Genomic DNA, 20,093 nt, shown 5'->3' with positions numbered 1-20,093 from the left:
CAATAGCAGCCTGCTGGATTTCATCTGGTTTAAGCTATCCCAGCAGAGTGTCTTAAAGGGCCAGCAGCGCGAAATTGTTTAGGGGAGGGTGCCACATCCAGGGAGTCTCTGTAAGGCTGGTGGGTGGCCACTTATCAGGGAGCAGCCGTATCTGAGCACCAGCTCTGTAATGTTGTCCCTCTGCATTGGGCTTCTGGTAGGACAGTAATCTCAGTATTCCAGTGTCTCAGGATGGGAAAGTAAGCAGTTGTGTAGGGGGAGGGGGTGGAGCTATGAGCTTAGGGGAGGAGCCTCCAGTCTGCTCATTTCCCGGCCGAGGCAGCGGCCCGCGCAGAGTGCTCGGATCGCGGCGGCTCGTGATGGACACAGGGGTAAATCGCTGTTCTTTTTTCTTTCAAGCTGATTCTGTGGCTGACTGTGGGCAGAGGAGCTGGGCTAGCTGGCTATGGGGTGGGGGGGGTGCTGAAGGAGAAGCATACATTCTGGATGTGTTTAGATCCTGAAATAGCAGCAGCACTAGCAGTAGCAATGGCGGCAGAGGGCCAGGTCCCATCTGTCTGCCTGTGTGCCGTGCGGCAGCAGAGAATTCTGGGAGTTCTGTAGCCACGCCCCTATGGCACATGCCTCTGCGGGAGATATTGGGGGGGACCAGCACCATGTCGGAGCAGACCAGCTCCCTTGGGAAAGAGGGAGGACTGGGACAACTTGGCATCCAGCTGCTGATGCCAGACCAGCTGGTCGTTCTGCATAAATGTGATTACTAGCGGGTCAGAGAGCTGTGTGTTAGGTTAGCTTTTGGTTTGGTTTTGGTTCAGTTTGTTCAGCTGGGCTGGGTGGGGGTCCCACTCTGTTGTGTAATTGAGCCAAACGGAGAGCACTGTCGGTGTGATGATACTGCCCAGGTGTGCACTTCCCATCTGCGTCTGCTGTGAGCGGCTCCCATGTGTGTCTGAGTGCACGCGTGCATTTTCGCCGTATGTGCATGTGCGTTTGATTCCACTCCCTTCCTTGTTGACTGTCACCCCACAGATCGACAGGCACCCACAAAGTAAAGACTCGGTCTTCTTCCGGGATGGCGTGCGGAGGATCGACTTCGTCCTGTCCTACATGGACGACCATACGAAGGACGGGGAGAAGAAGCTGGTGAGTCCGTTGCCACGTTTGGGAGAGAGCCGTCTCATTACTGCACCGCTAGGCCAAAGATTAATCTATACAGCTATGTGGATCTTCGTCCAATTACATGGCCACATAGTCACATGACCAGTCACATGAGTCAGCAGGTGCTAGAGGTTCATAACATGGATCTTTGGGTTCAGGCCTGGTATAACTGTCAAACCCAATAAAGATGTTTACACTTAGTTACTGCCTTGTTATATTATTTGAATGAAAGTACAGTATAAAAACAGTGGTTTCAGATATGTAGGCGCATTGTGAGCAGACAGAATTGTCAGTGCAGGTACTCTTCAGCTTATGATGGCCTTCAAATGAACCCTTCATAAGTGGAATATATTTTCATATATATATCAAATATGAATATGATACGGTTTGATTTGGCAAACGAACAAACAAACAAATAGCTACTGTTACCAATGAGTAAATGAATAATTATGGTAACTACCAGTAATTAAAAAAAGTAAATAAATGAGTACAAGTTTATAAGAACATAAGAAATTTACAAACGAGAGGAGGCCATTCGGCCCATCAAGCTGGTTTGGAGAGAACTTAACCAATAGCCCAGAGTTGCTAAAAACCTCTCTGGCTCTGATTTAAAGGAACCCAGGGTTTTAGCTTGCGCTACACTAGCAGGAAGACTATTCCATACTCTAACTACTTTACTACTGTGTAAAGAAGTGCTTCCTCAAATTCGTTTTAAAATGTTCTCCCGCTAATTTCCTCTTATGACCACAAGCTATTTGGTTAAACACAGAAAACGTCTGATACATCGTTAAATCGTATGAGATGTGTACGCTGCAGAGACTGTAAGCATGGCTGCATAGATGCTACCATCGCCCGGTATCAGTAGGAAGTATCATGCTGAATACCGCTCGCTTGGGAACTAAAATTGTAAGTTGATTACTGAATGTGCTTCGCTGTTTCACCATCGCATAGTCCACATATCGCAAGTTGAATCATTGTAAAATGAGGAGCATCTGTATAAGGAAGTGCTCCGTCTCAGCCTGTCCTATTAAGGTGTCTCGGGTTCCAGTCTCTGTGTCACTGATATTCAGTCCGTCCAGCATCCCTCTGTCACATACCTACAGCTGGCTTGGTCTCTGAATAATTTCGGTCAGTCCTGATCTACAATGAAGGCTAAACGGTTCCTTTGCTACTCGGTTAGTTGATTTAGGGAAATCGCCAGGCTGGGATGATGTCGGCTCAGCTGGTGCTCCTGCTGCGGTTTGCGCTGCTGCTCTTCGTCTTCCGGATCATTCTAATCCCCATCTGAAGTCGGAAAGACGTGTTTGCATGAAACATCGTGCAGAGGCTGGCCAGTGGAAACAGCACTCCGCTGTTCCGCGTGGCACTGATGCTTAGGCTTCAGGCAAATGATGGCCCATGTTGTTCCAAAAGGCACAAGCGTGTCCCATGCAGGACTGAACCCATATAGTTTTGGTCACATGTAAACACATTTTCCTGCCGACGGGCCTATAAAGCCGTCGTTTGTTAAGCAAATTCATAATGATAGTAACCTGGCAGTGTGTATTTCCAGCCAGGTGCCAACAGCTGTACAGGTCTGTTTACTGTCTGCCCCCCCAAACACACACATCCTGTCGTTCTTTGCTGCTTGTGACCCCTCCCCGGTGATGATGGGAAGTGCTCCTCATACTTGCAGCACTTACCCATATCGACCAGCTTCCTTTCATGTTCTCCCATGAGCCGCTCTCCTGCAGGGCGCCCTAGTGCCGACCTGCAGAGCAGCAGCAACGTTACTATCGGAACATGCAAATTACAGCAAAAGTTTTGAAATTTCAGTTTCTCAGAATCCCAGATTCTCTAAATGAACTTGGCCTCGATATACGCATTTGATTCTTGTATTTTTCTTGACCTTTAGAAATGATATTGGAATAGAATTCAGCTGACAGAGGTTAGAGGATTCTGCTTGCCTCATGCTCTTTTTATACTATTCCGAGTTTCCTCACTCTTTCTCTGGCTGCTCTGTCATTCTCACACTATCACCCCTCCTTCCACTTTCCCTCATGTTGCTTTTATCTCAAAAATGCCAACAAACTGAATGTTAGATGCAGGGTCGCCTGACTGAGTCGAGGACCAAACCTTGGTTTTTAAGATGCACCCACAAGGTCGCCAGACTGTGTTACTGTGGCTTTTAAATTTGGGTACTTTTTTTAGCACTGTAAAATAATACAGGATGTATGTCTGTTCCTGTAAAACAATACATTTCCTTACTCCTCTGTGTGTGTAGGGGGGGTGTAATATAAACATTGTGGGGACATTGGATTAGGGTTTTTCCCCATAGATATGAAAGGAAGGCCCCCATTTAGATAGGTGTAACAACGTGTGTGTGTGTGTGTGTGTGTGTGTGTGTGTGTCTTTTCAGGAAAGGAGGAAAGAATATGAAGCCAATTTGATAAAAGCAGGACTGGAGCTGGAGATAGAAGATAAATCGGTAAGAAACTGGGGTGGGACAGCTGAACACACACACACACTGCTGAAGCCATTCTGTTATACCAAATAACAGACTTTTTCGCAAATATGTTCTGCAAACCGTAACCTTGGAGACGATGATGGTATTCCAAGCCGGCCCTCTAATGATCCTTGTATACCGTTTGAGTTACTGTCTTCTGCCCCACAGTTCATGTTGGTTTATTATTGTTTTTGTAAGCTTGGTTCTGTGCATGTTTTAAATAACATCCAAACATTACCCTCGGGGTGGCACGCTCATTTCCGCTGTCCGCTCCGTCACCTCTGGGTCAGCTTCCAAGGAATGCATAGCATTCTGGTGGGATTCAGGGAGATATTTGCAGACAGGAAGTTGTGAGGCATTATCAGTGCCGCGCACGGTGACACATCCACACAGCGACCAGGCAGGCCCCGCCTTTCCGAGAGTGTAAAGTCACATGACCCTTTGGCACAGTGCAACAGAAGGCGACGCCTCCAGCTCTGGCCTGGAATGTTCAGGCCATGAAGTCAGGTCCCTCAAAGCAATGTTACGGTTGTGGGTGAAGTCGCCCAGTCCCTGTGAGCTGTCATTAGGCGCATACAAGCGATGGCAGCCCCCATGACGATATAGACTAGGGTTATGCCATCAGAGGCTCAAGAATCCTGTATAAAATGAACTTTACTACCCTCCCCCCCAGTTCACACTGTCCCCCTTCCCTCCGACAGGAATCGGACGACGGCAAGACGTATTTCCTGAAGATTCACGCACCCTGGGAGGTGCTGGCTACCTACGCAGATGTGCTGAAGATCAAGGTGCCCTTCAAAGCCAACGACATCCCCAACCACAACGACATACCCCTGGAGTGGCTCTTCCGACCCTTCCGGCTCCCTGAGAAGGTTATGAACCCAGAGCCCGATTACTTCACCTCCCCCTTTGACAAGAGCAAGATAGATTTCTTCCTCATCGAGGACAAAGACACGTTTTTCCCCCCCTCAACACGCAACAGGATTGTGAGTCCCCTCCTTTGACCGTCTGCCTGACTCCGCCCCAGACCCTTGCCTGACTCCGCCCATTGCCTGACTCCGCCCTCCGCTCCTCCATTATTCAATTACAATAGAAACAACAAGGATGCACTATAACCGCACAACACACAAATAGTATGTTTAAACAATTTACTTAAATATCTGTTTAATGTCTATAAAATCTGTAATGATATAAGTATAGATACAGCAGACTTAACTTTCTGTTTTGACACTACTGTCATTTTTAGCAGTTCTGTCTGTAATGGCCTGTCACTTAATCCAGGGATATTGTGGATAATTTATACTGGGATTCCAGTCCTCATGTTAATAGAGCCTCTGGTGATGATGTCACCGTTGCTGGCTGGAGATGCCAAGTAGAAATGACACCTAAAACTGCTGCGATTGGTGCATTGTAGCATGGCTCCGCCTCTTCTCCCCGCTGCAGGTGTACTACATCTTGGCCCGATGTCCGTATTATAAGGAGGACCGCAAAGACAAGGAGAAGAAGGGTCTTAAGCGCTTGCTCAACAATGGCACCTATACCTCTGCGTTCCCACTACATGACGTGAGAACCTCTGCTGCCCCCTGGTGTTCAGACAGGCTCATAACAGAATAAACAAATTCGCTTCTCAGTTTAGGACTTTAGGCATATTGATGATAACTAAACCTACTGAGCAATATTATAATAAGACTTGTCAATGTTGTGAATACAGGCCACCACTGTCAATAGTAATTTGTTCTTCAAAGTGTTGTCATAGTCATTTGAGACTGAGATTCTGGCCTCTGACTTCCCTGCACAGTGCCGGTACTGGAAGCCGTCCAAGGACCTAAGCTGCGAGAGCGAAAGGCACAACTTGTACAAGCACTGGGCCCGCTTCTTCTGTTTCTACAAGGAGCAGCCTCTCAACCTCATCCGGTGAGGGATCCTGGCATGTAGCCCAGTGGTCGGGGCTCCTAAACACCCCTGTGCTACTCTTATATCCCTGAATGCTGTGGGGCATAACATTGTTCCATTTGGATCAAAGTTATATTTTGAAGGCCGTTCGCACTTGGCCTTTGGGTCAGTATGCTCTGCGGTGTTGCTGGAATCTGGGCTCTGAGGTTGGGTTACAGCACGAAGCTGCATTTCCCATAAGGCCTTGGGTAAACGTCATTTTGAAGACACACGCCGGGGCTCCGTCTAAGTCAGGAGTTCTGTTAAACCTCAGCAGATTCAGTGGCGTGAGCTTGGCCCGGCGATGTAGTGGCTTCCGTTTTGAGGGCTTTCAGATGGTTTCCTCTTCTTCTTTGTCCTGGCGTTCCTGCGTCAGTGTTTCCAGACTAAGCAAGTCCGTCTTCACTTCCCTACAACACTTTGTTTGCCATAACAGGAAATACTACGGGGAGAAGATCGGCATCTACTTTGCTTGGCTGGGCTTCTACACGGAGATGCTTTTCTTCGCTGCTGTGGTGGGCCTGATATGCTTCATGTACGGGCTGTTCACCTATGATGAGAACGTCTGGAGGTATACCATCAACGCAGAACCTTAAATAAACCGTATATGTGAAGAGCTGTCACTGATTAGCCTTGTTATTCACCTAAAATTATCTTCAGTATTTAAAGTTCAAATGTAGGTGAACTTTCAGTAATGAGAAGGGTATTCCCAGATTTAAGGTACACCCAGCCAGTACTGGGTCATTCCCACTTTTGACTCTAGAACCTTACTGTGCAGATGCTTTTCTGAGTTGCTATTTTTACACTTTGTCCTCTTTTATTGTCCACTTTGTCCTTTGTGTTTTTCGTTGCTGACTGGATCTATTATGTTCATCACACCATCCTCTGTAAACTCTAGACACTATAATGACTGTTTCTGAAGTGCTGGAACCAACCTGTGTGACACCAAGAATCACATCAGATTCACAAACACTTACACCAAATTGTTCTAATATCTCACCAAACTGTGACCAGCCTTTTTGACTCTGTCTTGTGTGCTGTGTGTATTTGGGAACAGGCTGTTTGAGTTAGTGACTGAGTGTACCTAATAAACTGGCCCCTGACTCCACTTCACGGTCCTGTCACTTTGGGTTTCTGCTCAGAGTGCTAAGTCAGCCGATTGGGGTCAGAACCACAGGCAGTATCGGGCAGTACTAGGGTGCAGCATGGTCTGCTGTTCTTCCACTGTAACTCTCTCTCTCTCTCAACAGTAAGGAGATCTGTGACCCTGATATTGGGGGCTCCATAGTAATGTGTCCACTCTGTGACAAGAAGTGCGGTTACTGGAAGCTGAACTCCACCTGCGAATCCGCCTGGGTGGGTGCATCCTGTACTTCAGGAGTCTGAACCTTCTCCCCCCCCCCAAACAGTAAAGCCACAGGACAGGAGGTCTGCAGTCTCAGGAGTTTAACTCGTAACGTGTAACCATGTGTAATTGTACTCGGTGCACATATGAAAGGGAGCGACAAGCAGGTGTGAAATGTATTACATTAATATACAGACACCAGTGATAGTGCCCTGAATCCTCTCAGCTGCTTCATTGTATCTGTTTGTCACTGTACCGGCTGGGGACTTACAGGCTTCCTCTTTTTCAGCAATCTCACCTGTTTGACAACGTGGCAACAGTTTTCTTTGCCATTTTTATGGGCATCTGGGGTAAGTGGCTGGAGACCTGTGACATGCCACACATAATCGCAAACGCTGCAGTAAATTGGCTGAAATGTGGCTGTTTTGGTGTAGCAGCTATTCACAATAATAATTAACAACAACAATAATAATAATAGTGATAATAATGATGATAATAATAATAGAGTGGTTAGCACTGTCCCCTCACGCCGCAGGGACCTGGGTTTGAGTCCCTGCCAGAGTTTGCATGTTCTCCCTGTGTCCTCGTGGGGTTTCCTCTAGGTACTCCGGTTTCCCCCTGCAGTCCAAAAGCATGCTGAGGCTAAGTGGAGTTGCCATATTGCCCATGGGCGTGCACGTGCGAGTGAATGGTGCGCGAGTGCGCCCTGCGGTGGGTTGACGTCCCATCCTGGGTAGTTCCCTGCCTTGTGCGCGCAGGCTCCGCAATAGGCTTCTGAACTGCATAAGCGGTTTCAGATAATGGATGGATAATGATAGTAATAATAATATATGGGGACTGAACTCCCTCTAGTGGATGAAGGGATGTACTACTCTGTTCCCATTGGTCTGCAATGTCGAAGGTGTGTGATGATCCTCCTCCCCCCCCCATCATGGCCCCGCAGTGACCCTTTTTCTGGAGTTCTGGAAGCGCCGGCAGTCACGCCTAGAATATGAATGGGATCTGGTGGACTTTGAGGAGGAACAGCAGCAGCTGCAGCTGCGGCCCGAGTACGAGACCAAGTGCACTGGCCGGCGGCTGAACCGCGTGACGCAGGTACTGCCGAGGAGGGGAAATGGCGCCCCCTGCTGTACCTGTGCGGGACTGTGAGGCCTCTTGCAAAATTGTCTTCATTTGCAGAGAATGAAAAAAAAAATTGTATTGTATGGATGTTGTTATAGTAAATAAGACTATAGTTTGAAAATAAGAAATGTGACATTTAGAAGACTTTTAATCTTTACATCAATGTATATGTGTCAGTCAGCATCATTTTTGTCTTATATTCTGAATTGTTTGCTAACGGATATTATTTATTATAGGCCGCCTTAACTATGTGATGAACAAGACGGTTTTAAAAACACTAGGGGGCGCCGTGGGAAGTGTAGCAATTCACTGTAATCATTTATTGGTCAATCACCCCCATAGGAAGTGGAGTGGGTTCTGCACAGGAACAAGGCAGATTTTGTTGGCAAGCTGTTCCTGTGCTGGGTCACTGTGGTCCTGTGGGTAAGACTGGCACGCAGTCTACCAGCATGACGGCAAGAATGGGACGACTGGGAGGGTCTGGCTGCCCCAGTGGCATGATGGGTAATTCTTTTGAGTGGGGTATGAGTGGAGCTGTGCCAGGACAATGGTGTTAGAAAATTCTCCCGACTATAGCTTTTCAACAAAAGAATCATGCGATTTGACATTGACCATATCCATGTCTGTGTCTTTACAGTTATGTTCTGGGTGTCATTAGCTGATTTTTATTTATATTTTTTGTTTTTCTTCTGATTGGGCGGCTGATGAATGAAATTCTCTGCCCCACAGCTGTGATCAGGATTGTAGCCTGTTCATTTCAGGCAGCTAAAGTGGAAAGTTAAAGGGTAATTGTAGCTGTTAGGATGATTGGAGGGTCGCCCTCTGCAGACAGATGGGGGTTTTGCAGCCGCAGTTAGTGCCTGGTACAGTGCTCTCCACAAGAGATACATGTATAGAGCTGCAGTGGCGTCCAGTGCTCTCCCAGTCGCACCGTGGTGCCTGAGTGTGTCCGATAACTGTGCTCGCTGACCGCCTCTGCCTTTGCTTTGCTTGGTTACCGTGCAGGAAATGGAACCTTACTTACCTATAGCAAGCAAGTGTGCACGCTACTGCTTCTCCGGAGCCACCGTTATCTTCTGGGTGAGCATCGTCTTGTCGTGTCGTGCCTCTGCCCTCATCCTTGTGGCCTCATCACACCCTCTTCATCCTCGTGATCTTTCTCTTCCTCACAAGCCAATCCGGACCATTCGCCAGGTCTTCTTCCGGGCCGGGGCTGAGCTCCTTGAGTATGATTTGTAGATCGTAGCAAGCCGAAGAATCGAGTGCGCTCCCCCGTGCACTTGTTTGTATGGGTGCATTCACACAAACTTAATATGTGTGTCTGTAGCGTGTCTCCTCGCTGCCCTGCAGAGGGCGCTACGACCATTAACGACCAGTTATGGTCAAAGGTGGAAAGTTCAGGTTCAGAAAGTACAAATCCAGACCAGGATTTGGTTTCAGCAAATCAGTTGAGTACTCTGTGACTGTGACTCTATACTCAACTAGTCGGTTGGAACAAAATCTTGGACTGGTTTTGTACTTTCTGGACCTGAAATTTCCACCTCTGGTAATTGGCAGTAATCCAAGCTGATATTTACTGCAGGAAAACTTAACAGGCCCGATCAACCTGTAGAACCACTGTGGACTGCGATGATTCATTCGGTGAAATTAAGGAAAGAAGATCTCAGCTATATAGTGTGTTGGAAGGACTAGGCCTCTGGTCTGGGAGTGTAATGTGTACTAGATTGTCGCCTTGTGAAGGTTAATCTTTTTTTTTTTTTTTTTTTTCCTTCAAAATTTTGCTGATTGTAAAGTAATCAGTGTAATAATGTGCAGCGTCATAAACGTGCTGTCTCGTGTAAAAGTCTGCAACACGCGTGTCTCTGTGCGAATATTTCACGTTTAACCTGTCTACTACACGTGCGAGCAGATCGTTTGAGAGTGTGCTGTGAGCATGGGTCTGCCTGCGTGTCTGCATTTTGGCGAGTGCATGTGAACTTCATATGCGTGTCTGTAGCGCGTCTTCCCGCCGCCCTGCAGATGGCGCTCATCATCGCCAGCATCATCGGCGTCATCGCTTACCGCCTGGCAGTGTATGCCGCCTTCGCCAGCATCATGAAGGACAGCCCCACCAGCAAGATCCAGGTGGTGGGCTCCCTCATCACGCCACAGCTTGCCACCTCTGTCACCGCCTCCTGCATCAACTTCGTCATCATTATGATCCTGAACTTCTTCTACGAGCGCGTGGCCATCTGGATCACCGACATGGGTGAGGGCTCTTCCCTGTCCAGGGGACAAGTGATACATAATCATCAGGACTTTTATTCACCATTTTTCAGTCAAGAGTACAGATGTTTGTTGGTTTTTGATTGTCCCGTCCTTGAGCTTTGCTCAAGGACCCAAAAGTGATACTATCAGTTTACAACATACTTAGTGGTAACTTGGTATTATTGAGAGTTATTGATTTTAGGTCTAGCTTATAGATCGAAGAACAGTCATGGACGACAAAGCACAGGCTGTAAGTCGCTTTGGAAGAGAGCGGCTGCTCCATGCTTTAATGTAAATGTAGTCTGCTGGAAGGTTCAAAACCTCTAATAAGAACTTGTGTTGTACCCTTGACTGAAACAATTTGAGGGTCTTTGAAGTGAACATGGGCTGCAGTAGAAAAACTGTAAAGCTTCAGAGATGTAGCATGTGAAGATGGACGGTAACCGGCTGCACAAAGGAAAAAGCCTGTCAGTCACGAACCCACATGCCTGAGAGTCACCCGGCAGAGGGCAGGCCTCACCGGTATGTCCGTAACAAATCCCATCACTCTTTATCGCCGCCCTTCCCAACAGAAATACCCAAGACGCACCTGGAGTACGAGAACAAGCTGACGATGAAGATGTTCCTCTTCCAGTTTGTCAACTATTACTCGTCCTGCTTCTACGTGGCCTTCTTCAAGGGCAAGTTCGTCGGCTATCCGGGGAAGTACACTTACATGTTCGGCGAGTGGAGCAGCCTGAGGAACGAGGAGGTACTGTCACCTGCGTCCCAACAGCCGCTGTTGGGAGGCATTCCGCTTTTCCCCATTATCCGGCTAATGTCACACCCGTAACGGATTTACATTATTCCGTCGAGCGTATCACTGCGTGAGCACGGAGAACGGGAGCTGACACAGAACGTCAGAACACAGCTATGACCGGAGAACGCCAACGGGACTGAGCATTTAGGGATAGATGTTTTTAGCACAGGAAAATTTTTGTTATTGTTGCTTATTACGTGGCGGAGGATGAAGCCACACAGTCATCGAAGCTAGATGACAGACAAAATGCAACGTGTTGCGGGTGTTAAGGTTAGTGCCCGCATGACCCCCCTCCGCTGCCGTCTCCCTCTCCGCAGTGTGACCCGGGCGGCTGCCTCATTGAGCTGACTACCCAGCTGGTCATCGTCATGGCCGGCAAGCAGCTGTGGGGCAACATCCAGGAAGCACTGGTGCCGTAAGTGAACTCACGGTCCCTAACCCCACACCTACTCATTTAGCTTGACGGCCCCTAACCCCACACCCACTCATTTAGCTTGACGGCCCCTAACCCCACACCCACTCATCAGGTGAATTTACACAGTGCCCCCACTTGACCCCTGCGTGCATGCCTGTAGGTGGCTGTGGAACTGGTGGGGCAGCAGGAAGGCGCGCAGCCACCCAGAGAGCCTCTACAGCCGCTGGGAGCAGGACCACGACCTGCAGAACTTCACCCAGCTGGGCCTCTTCTACGAGTACCTGGAGATGGGTGAGCTGGGAACCCTTACATCAGGGTCCAGTTTTGGGTGACAGCCGCTCTGCGGATGATCTAACCTTCAGCCTGCTACCCGCTTCCCGCAGTGATCCAGTTCGGCTTCATCACACTCTTCGTGGCGTCGTTCCCGCTGGCCCCCCTGCTCGCCCTTTTCAACAACATCGTCGAGATCCGTGTGGACGCCTGGAAGTTCACCACGCAGTTCCGCCGCCCCGTGGCAGCCAAGGCACACAGCATCGGCGCCTGGGAAGAGATCCTGAACGGCATAGCCATCCTGTCCGTGGTCACCAACGTGCGTTTTTCCCACAATACCTTTAAACCAAATTCATATATTTGTTCAGGCAGCTGTCCGCTGAAATAAGACCGACTTCTGTAATTTTGGATTTACGTAAAAATATCTGAGATTCATAGAATTAACACAAGTGTTAACCTGAAGAGGCAACGCATAAATTTACGCTTTATGTTGCCGTATTTTTAATTGATGTTCATTAGTACGTATTACTAGTATATTTTTGGCTTGTGCGTTTTTCGGCTATAAGGTATCTTGAATGGTATGGGGGTTAAATCTGACTGGTAAAATGTGACTTGGCTTTGGGATTGTGGAACAGATTACATGCATCGGCTGAGAACTGCCTGTATATATTTGTGTGGACATGTTAGGCTTTCTCCTGATACCAGGCTTTTTACACACTGTCACCCTGCTAAAAAAAAAGCTGAAAAACTTTTAGAACTTCTTGCTGTTTTCTTGTGTGCTTTTATTTATTTCGGTTAGTTAACTATAGAATGAAAAGCCACAGAAATACAGGTACGGTAAACCTCTGTGTGACAGCTGAGATGGTCAGAGAGTATAATCCCATGTACAATTATTGGATCTCCCCGCTTCTCCCATGTGACCTGCTTCTCCTGCCCCCATTGGCTCTCCCAGGCCTTCATCGTGGCCTTCACCTCGGACATGATCCCACGCCTGGTCCACTACTACGTCTACCACCCAGGAAACAGCGCCACTATGGATAACTACATCAACAGCAGCCTCTCCTTCTACAACATCTCGCAGTTCCCAGAACAAAACCAGCCGGAGATGAATGAGAATCCGTCCTGGTTCAACATGTCCACCATCTTCACATGCAGGTGCGGAGGGCGAGGAAGGCCGACCTTGTGTGTGTCTGTATGGGGTTTATGGTGAGATGGGCTCTGCGAGACGCTGAGCACATCATCGCTGCGCGTGACCATGTGTGTCTCTGTAGATACCGTGATTACCGCTACCCCGCCTGGCCATGACAAGGAGTATGAGCACACCATGCAGTTCTGGCACATTCTCGCAGCCAAGCTGGCTTTCATCATCATCATGGAGGTTAGTTGCCCTACTCAAAAAGTCGATGTACCATCTTTCTCAGTGTAGTGACTGTTTCTGGCCAACAGGGGGCGCCCCCAAACCAAATGTGTGATTTGAATGTGGTAAACATGGCTTCTGGGTTGCAACCCTCCCCCCCCCCCCTCCCCAAAGCACCCCCTCCAGTACATAGTACAAGATTTTTCGGAAAACTATATGGCCAGCTCTGTGGTTAGGGTCCGTGTCCATTAATGGACCCAGTATCACTATAGGATTAATATAATTTTCCTCCTCCTAGTGCTGGGAATGGCCTGCTCATGGGCGTACATTTGGGTGTGGACAGGCACGTGATCCTACCAGTATTGCTAGAGTGATGCGTTTTTGGTGGGGTGGGGGCTTTGGGGCCGATTTTACTCCCTACCAGTGTTGAATCCAAACTTGCAGCCTTGGGTCTGGTGGACATTTCGGTCCGGAGGGACTCTGCAGTACTGACCTTTGACCTGCCTTCCCCGCAGCACGTGGTGTTCGTGGTGAAGTTCTTCGTGGCGTGGATGATTCCCGACGTGCCGTCCGAGGTGAAGGCCCGCATCAAGCGGGAGCGCTACCTCATCCAGGAGTACCTGCACAACTACGAGCTGGAGAAGCTGAAGGTGCAGCTGAGCCAGAGTAATGGCTGCCGCCCCTCCCCGGACAAGGGCTGTGTTAGCACCATCACGGACCGGCACGAGGTGCTCTCAGAGTGCCTGTAGCCCTGGCCCACCTCACCCATCTCCCTCAGCGGGTGCCTCCTGGACAATCACTGTTGGGTCTGTCACTAGGGTTCAGGACTAGGGGTGCCACCTACCCCACGCACCCCCACATCTGCCAAAGCAGACTCGACTGTTGCTCAAGGGCCTTCTTGCTTTCTAATTAAAGCAACACCATATATGTTTTATTTTTAGCGGAGAATACCTGTCCCACACTACAGGGGGCGCTATAACCCACTCCCAAAACCGGTAAACTGGGCTGGGGGTGGGGGTTCCAAAAAGAACAGGACTATGCATGTGGAAGCGCCATTTAGCGGTGACGTCCTTCAGCGCACTCATCGTCCGGCCGGCTGGTCACACGTTGCATGCTGCGCGTGCGTGTCCGCTGCTTGTTACTATGGCGACTGGCGGAACACAACATAAGGAGCCGCAATGTTCAGCAGGTTCTGACCGATCATTCCATCCCACTGCTTGCTCTCTGTCTGCTGTAATTCGGCATCAGGGGTGAATGGACCTTTATTTATTCTCTCACAGACTCCATATGTGTATGTGTATATATATATATATATATTATAGATGCACGTTTACTTTTCACCGGTGTCTGTGTATAAATATTATGGGCAACGGTCCATCCAGATTTTTTTAAGTCTATTTCTGTTTCATTATGCGTTCTTGTTTGTTCGATCTTGTTCGCGAACTATGATAAAATGTGTTTGTTTTCTTTTATTTGGGATGGATGGATGGGTTGGTCTGAATACTTATCAGAGCCAAAACACTGTAAGTGCTGGTGGGGGGGAAGGGGGGGGGTGTGAGGTTCTCTGCGATTTTCCAAAGTGCCGTATTGCAGCCGGAGGAGCAGACGACCTCCTGTGAGAAACCCTCCAGCAGGCCTCTCTCTCTCAGCCGAGCCGAATTAGAATGCCAAAGGTTTGAGATTTGTCACATACATATACGATTTGGCTGAACTTACTTTTACTGTATGTATGCCAGTGGAGCTTCTCCTGTTAACATTTCCCTGTAGATGAGGGATGTTAATGTCTCCAAAATCACCTGTCCAGATATATGGAACATACACCTTAACATTGAATAGTATTACCCCACTACTTTGTAGCTCCCCCTTGTGGTCATTGCTCTGTATTGCTGTCACCTGTAAGTCACACAGACTTCTGTAAGTGCACTTCTCTTCTGTTCCTTGTTTGTGGCATTCTGCACATGCAGAAAAGCAGGAAGATGACTGCAGGGGCCACATCCAGCATTCCCAGCTCCAGAAAGGTCTCAGCGTATCGGACGGTTTATGGACCCAGGGTCAGGAGGGCGGCCCACTGGTCATATGACTGGTTCTGTATCAAAAGGATATTTGGTGAAAGTGTCCCCCCTTGTCATGGAGGGTAGTGAAAGTGACCCCGGAGAGACAGAGGAGCCATGTTTGAATTTGTTGGTCCCTTAGAAGTCCATCCACTACTTTTAAAATCTTTCTTTCATTTGTTCATCTTTTAAAAGCTACAGCCAAATTCATGAATTCATGTCGTGCAAATTCCTGCTGGCTGTACCTTAAATGATTTTTAATGCAGGACTATCACCCAGTTCAGGTAAGGTAATACTACAAGGCAGTACTAAATATTTCAGATTTATAACTTTTTATTTATTTAATTTTTTTGGGCAACGTTAATCAGATATGTAGCACTGCACATTTATTTGTGTCCTAAATTCACAGCCTGTGGGGAGGGGGGGGAGGTATTAGGTGGTGTTTGTTACCCCCAGGAACAGCTGTTGCATGTTGACTGTTTTGAAGCAGTTGCCCTGAGCGTGGTACCTTGTGCGGGGGGGGAAATGTCTTTTTAATGTGTCTGTATTTACCCAGATGTCAGGAGTTAATGAAAGCTCGCCCGTGGATCCGGGAGCGACGCGGTGGCCCTCTCACAAAGGGCGCCACCTGTCTTTTGTGTGAGGTGCTGCCCTGTTTTATTTACCTGCCTGTTAGTCATGGCGGAAGGACGGAATAGTGGGGACCACCTTGGGTCTGCACCAAGCACTTAACAAAGGGGGTGGGGAGGGTGGCGTTGATTTTACATTGCTGGTCCATTCAGGAGGGGCCAACATGAGAGCAGTTGGCGGGGGCGGGGGGTAAAGTCCAAAGACGGTGTGTGAGTGCCATTAATTTCACACCATTTAAAGTGATTTCAGGTAATCCTCAAAAACTTCAGTGTATCCTTAGTAAAAAATTTAAATTGCTGTATTGAAAATTACAGGTTAATATATTTTCAACTTTGTAAATGGCATTTCGATTGGGGGTATTTTTTACTTTGCCTTTGTCCATTTAAATTTGTTTAAATCTGATCTGCTTTTTAAAAGAATATGAATGATGTGTTTTTTATATTAGTTTGTTGATTCACTAATATGCGACGCCTGTCGTCTCAAAACGATGAATGCTTCAGCTTTCTTGTGAAATGTACTCTGCCCTGTCTGTGACTGGTGTATCCAGGGTAACCAATGGGGGCAGAAAGTTTTCAGAATGTCACGCGACACACATCTATGCAGTAATAAACTTCACTGTGGTCTGTTGAAGCCACAATTCTGTCTCCTTAAGCCTTAAAATTCCCTGTTTACCTCTTTTTTTAACTAAATAAATCTTTTATTCTGTTTTTATTCTGTTTTCCTTGTTTTATTATGTTTGGGATTTTAATAAGTCGAACCTTATCGTGGTTGCACACAAACCACTTTGTATGCTGGAAATGCTGTTCTGAGTTCTATGTTTCACTGCATGCTGATAAAAAGAGGAGATAACTGGTTAAGATGCTGGGCTGCTAATCCAGAATGGGTTTGAATCCCATCCTTAACATTTGAGCAAGACTCTTATCCCACAACTGCTCCAAGGACTGGCTGACTCTGCTTTTCTCAAAAAATGTACGTTGCTATTGAAATTTTTTCCAAAATGCGTTTCAAAGCATTGTTTACTCTTATTCAACTAGACAGTCATTCGATTTACATTTGACATGGAAGTTAAACCAATCCATCCATCCATTTTCTAAACCGCTTATCCTACTGGGTCGCGGGGGGCCCGGAGCCTATCCCGGAAGCAATGGGCACAAGGCAGGGAACAACCCAGGATGGGGGGCCAGCCCATCGCAGAGCACACTCGCACACCATTCACTCACAGGAAGTTAAACCATTAAAGTAAAACCACAAAAAGTTAACATATGCAAGAAAAAAAAAGATTTTAAACTGTTCTGTTCTCTTTCAGGTTCTTTACTTTATTCTGTCCAAAAAGAAAATCGAGCCAAATTTCTTGCTGACTTCATTGCTAGTCCATGGTGCTGATGTAGCGAGGCAGCACTGTGTGTTTCAGCAAGTTAGAATGCTGTATCTGTGATCGGAAGGTTATTGGTTCAAATCCCAGGGTCGGTAGGGTAATTTCACTGTTGGCCGCTAAGCAAACTTACTTGCCCGTTCTCTCAAAAACATATATCACTTTATTACTTTCCTTATCTACTCATTTGGCAAATGCAAAGGTGGCTCCCAGGGCAGGGCCCGGCACGGTGTGGCAGATGGCTGGCCAGCCGGTGCCGGGGGAGGAGGCGTGTGGTGCCCCCCAGGGCGGGGTGTTTGCGTAGGCGCCCAGTCGTGCTCGTCACCCAGGTATGCGGCCGGCATCACGGAGCCGCGCTCAGCTCCCCCGCTACTGCCACAGAAACGCCTCCACCACCAGGAGAAGCCAGGCAGCCTCCATGACATGGGGAATGCACAGACACAGGTGAGTGAGACGCCGGCGGGACATGGGGACACGGCGGGCCGATCCTCACATGGCGTATACATCACCTCTGTCTAGCACCCCAGCTACTTACACTCACGCTCTACTTACTCATCTCATCTTTTACTCCATTCCATGTTACTTCTGACTGTGAGTAAAGAGTCTAGTATTAAAAGTACGTGTAAAATTTCGTGTGTTATATAACAGGGTACTTCCACCAAAACAGATTGCTTGTATGTTTAACATATTGGTCAGTAAAGATTATTCTGATATACTATTTATAATCATGAATTGTCGTGAAGAAAGTTTCGCTTTGTTGTTTTTTTTTAATTACTTATTAATTAAATTGCTTAAATAGTTCTTTAATTACTTTTTAATTAAATGTTTATCTGATTAAGTCTTTCTAAATAGACTGGTTTGAGTATTTTTTCCATGAAAGTACATGAACCTTCAATAACGCTTTACATTAACTGCAGCTTCATAATGTATTCATTAACTATTCAGAAATCATTCATAAACATCATGAATGTATACCTTAACAGCTGTAATATACGTTATTACATATACATATTATATAATTATACATTATATATTTGTATAATCATGTAATTTTTGTTATGAATGTATATTAAAGCTGTTAAGGGATGTTACTGTAGGATGTTAAGGTGTACTTGCATGCTGCTTATGAATGTTTTATGACTGCATTATGAAAGTGCACTGAATGTTCTATGAATGCATTATGAAGGTGCACTTACTGTAAAGCGTCACTGAAGGTAACAGGTTTGTAAATGAGGGACGTTTGCTAAAAGACGCCCAGCGAAGCGTGAAAGAACCGACGGCAAACGGAGACATGAGAAGGGTGGCCAGTCGCCAGAGGTTCAATTAGCGCTTTCTGTTTTTGCACACGCAGCAGCCGCTGGAGATGGCCTACTGCGACCTGAGTGGCCAGGCCCAACAGGCCATGATGGTCATTCAGCTGTATATGCTGCCGGCCTTCTTCCTGGGGGTGCTGGCCCTGGGACTCCCCCTCAACCTGCTCTCCCTCTGGGTCTTCTCACGCCGCCTGAAGCGCTGGTCTCGTGGCACGGCGTTCCTCTTCAACCTGGCCCTGGCCGACACCTCCTGGCTCCTGGTTCTACCGTTCCTGGTCCAGTATCACCTGGCCCAGATGAACTGGACCCTGGGCTGGCCGTTCTGTACCGCGGTGCGCCTGGTCTACCACAGTTACTTCTACCTCAGCATCTTTTTTGTGACGTGCGTCAGCGTGGACCGCTACGCCGCTATCGTGCACCCGCTGCGCTCGCTGGCCCTGCTGGGCCGCCGGCCCACCAGCCTGCTCTGCATCTCCATCTGGGGCTTCACCTTGGCCTTCAGCAGCCCCGTGGCCCTGATGACACTGACCCAGCGCTGCCCGAGGACCAACCGCACCATCTGCACCATGTACGTCCTGCTGGAGAACACCCGGCAGAGCCTCCCCTTCTCCCTCTACTGGTCCTGCGTCGGGTTCCTGTTGCCACTCGCCGCTATCGGCTACTGCTGTTTACGTAGCGTGCAGGAGTTGCGACGGCGGCCCGGCCTCCAGAACAGAAGGGGGCGCCATTTAACTAGGGTGCTGAGCATCGCGCTGGTCCTCTTCGCCCTATTCTACCTACCCTACCACGTTACCCGCAATGGGGCCATTGTGGTGCGGGCTGTCCACCCCTGGGACCAGGCCAGGTGGGGGCCCGCCGACGTAGCTTTCTCCCTGGAGATGTGCCTGTGCAGCCTCAACACCTGCGTCAACCCGCTCTTCAGCTGCTCCGTGGGCCGCCAGTTTCGCCAGGAGTTCTGGGGCATCGTCGCCAGACTGTGCCAGTGCGGCTCAAACCCAAGGCTGACGGCGGCTCTTCAGGAGAGAGCTCTGGGGCCGCAGGAACATGGCACAGCCGCGGTGTGGGCCGAGGGCACCGCGTGCTTGACGCACAACTGGTTTCTATCTCGCCGGGAGAAAGTGGAGCCGTGGAAGACAGAGGGCAAGCAGTCAGCATGTGATTAATGAACTACATCAAGCTCTTAGCTGACATGCAGACTGCTGCACTAATCAGAGTGTAAAACAATAATAAACTTTGTGGACTTTGTGCAGTTGAAACCTTCCCATCTAACACCTTTTGTAAACTTTAGAGACAAATTGGGGGTGGGGGGGGGAGGCACCACATTTGCGTTAAAAATTTTACAGATTTGCACTGCAGATGTTTTGCATAGTGTCCGTGTTAGTTCCTCTCCTGTCTCAATGCCAGATCACTTCTGAGGCTATTCACTCGTTATATCTTAGTTAGTATATATGTATTTGTAAGTATCTATTTATGATGCCGATTTGTGTATTGTAATAAATGTAATAAATAAACTTTAATGTTACAACGTCTCCGTATGGTTGTGCTGCGTCTGGAGCCCCCTCGATGTTGTGACACCGGGGCGACACCGCCCCCGGCT

At 48.1% G+C, this 20,093-nt stretch overlaps 2 protein-coding genes and 1 long non-coding RNA gene across 3 annotated transcripts in view; 2 read left to right on the top strand and 1 right to left on the bottom strand.

Moving 5' to 3' along the window:
- ano5a (anoctamin 5a) overlaps positions 1-16,522 on the top strand; it is a 35,150-nt gene extending 18,628 nt beyond the window's left edge. The window contains 19 exon segments of the mRNA XM_048972369.1: positions 1,030-1,143; positions 3,557-3,625; positions 4,345-4,629; positions 5,087-5,206; positions 5,442-5,557; positions 6,012-6,146; positions 6,826-6,931; positions 7,210-7,270; positions 7,864-8,015; positions 8,385-8,465; positions 10,062-10,290; positions 10,862-11,040; positions 11,406-11,503; positions 11,664-11,794; positions 11,887-12,092; positions 12,726-12,928; positions 13,045-13,063; positions 13,065-13,151; positions 13,646-16,522. Coding sequence (XP_048828326.1) covers positions 1,030-1,143; positions 3,557-3,625; positions 4,345-4,629; positions 5,087-5,206; positions 5,442-5,557; positions 6,012-6,146; positions 6,826-6,931; positions 7,210-7,270; positions 7,864-8,015; positions 8,385-8,465; positions 10,062-10,290; positions 10,862-11,040; positions 11,406-11,503; positions 11,664-11,794; positions 11,887-12,092; positions 12,726-12,928; positions 13,045-13,063; positions 13,065-13,151; positions 13,646-13,879 — 2,625 coding nt within the window. The 3' untranslated portion in view covers positions 13,880-16,522.
- LOC125705973 (uncharacterized) lies at positions 1,639-3,983 on the bottom strand. The gene is made up of 3 exons (XR_007381805.1): positions 3,882-3,983; positions 2,841-2,908; positions 1,639-2,442 (listed from the first exon to the last, which is right to left on the bottom strand). It is a non-coding gene; the product is annotated as an uncharacterized LOC125705973 (long non-coding RNA).
- A 640-nt stretch (positions 16,523-17,162) lies between the features above and the next one.
- Positions 17,163-19,904, top strand: LOC125705972 (P2Y purinoceptor 4-like). Its single transcript, XM_048972372.1, has 2 exons — positions 17,163-17,627; positions 18,535-19,904. Exons 1-2 carry the CDS (start codon positions 17,607-17,609, stop codon positions 19,657-19,659), a joined length of 1,146 nt encoding a protein of 381 aa, XP_048828329.1. The 5' UTR covers positions 17,163-17,606; the 3' UTR covers positions 19,660-19,904.
- Positions 19,905-20,093: the final 189 nt, after the last annotated feature.

The sequence above is a fragment of the Brienomyrus brachyistius genome, chromosome 13 (assembly GCF_023856365.1).
Source record: "Brienomyrus brachyistius isolate T26 chromosome 13, BBRACH_0.4, whole genome shotgun sequence".
In the NCBI taxonomy this organism is placed as follows: Eukaryota; Metazoa; Chordata; class Actinopteri; order Osteoglossiformes; family Mormyridae; genus Brienomyrus; species Brienomyrus brachyistius.
Note: the sequence above shows the minus strand (reverse complement) of the source record. Positions and strands in the feature narration are given on the sequence as shown.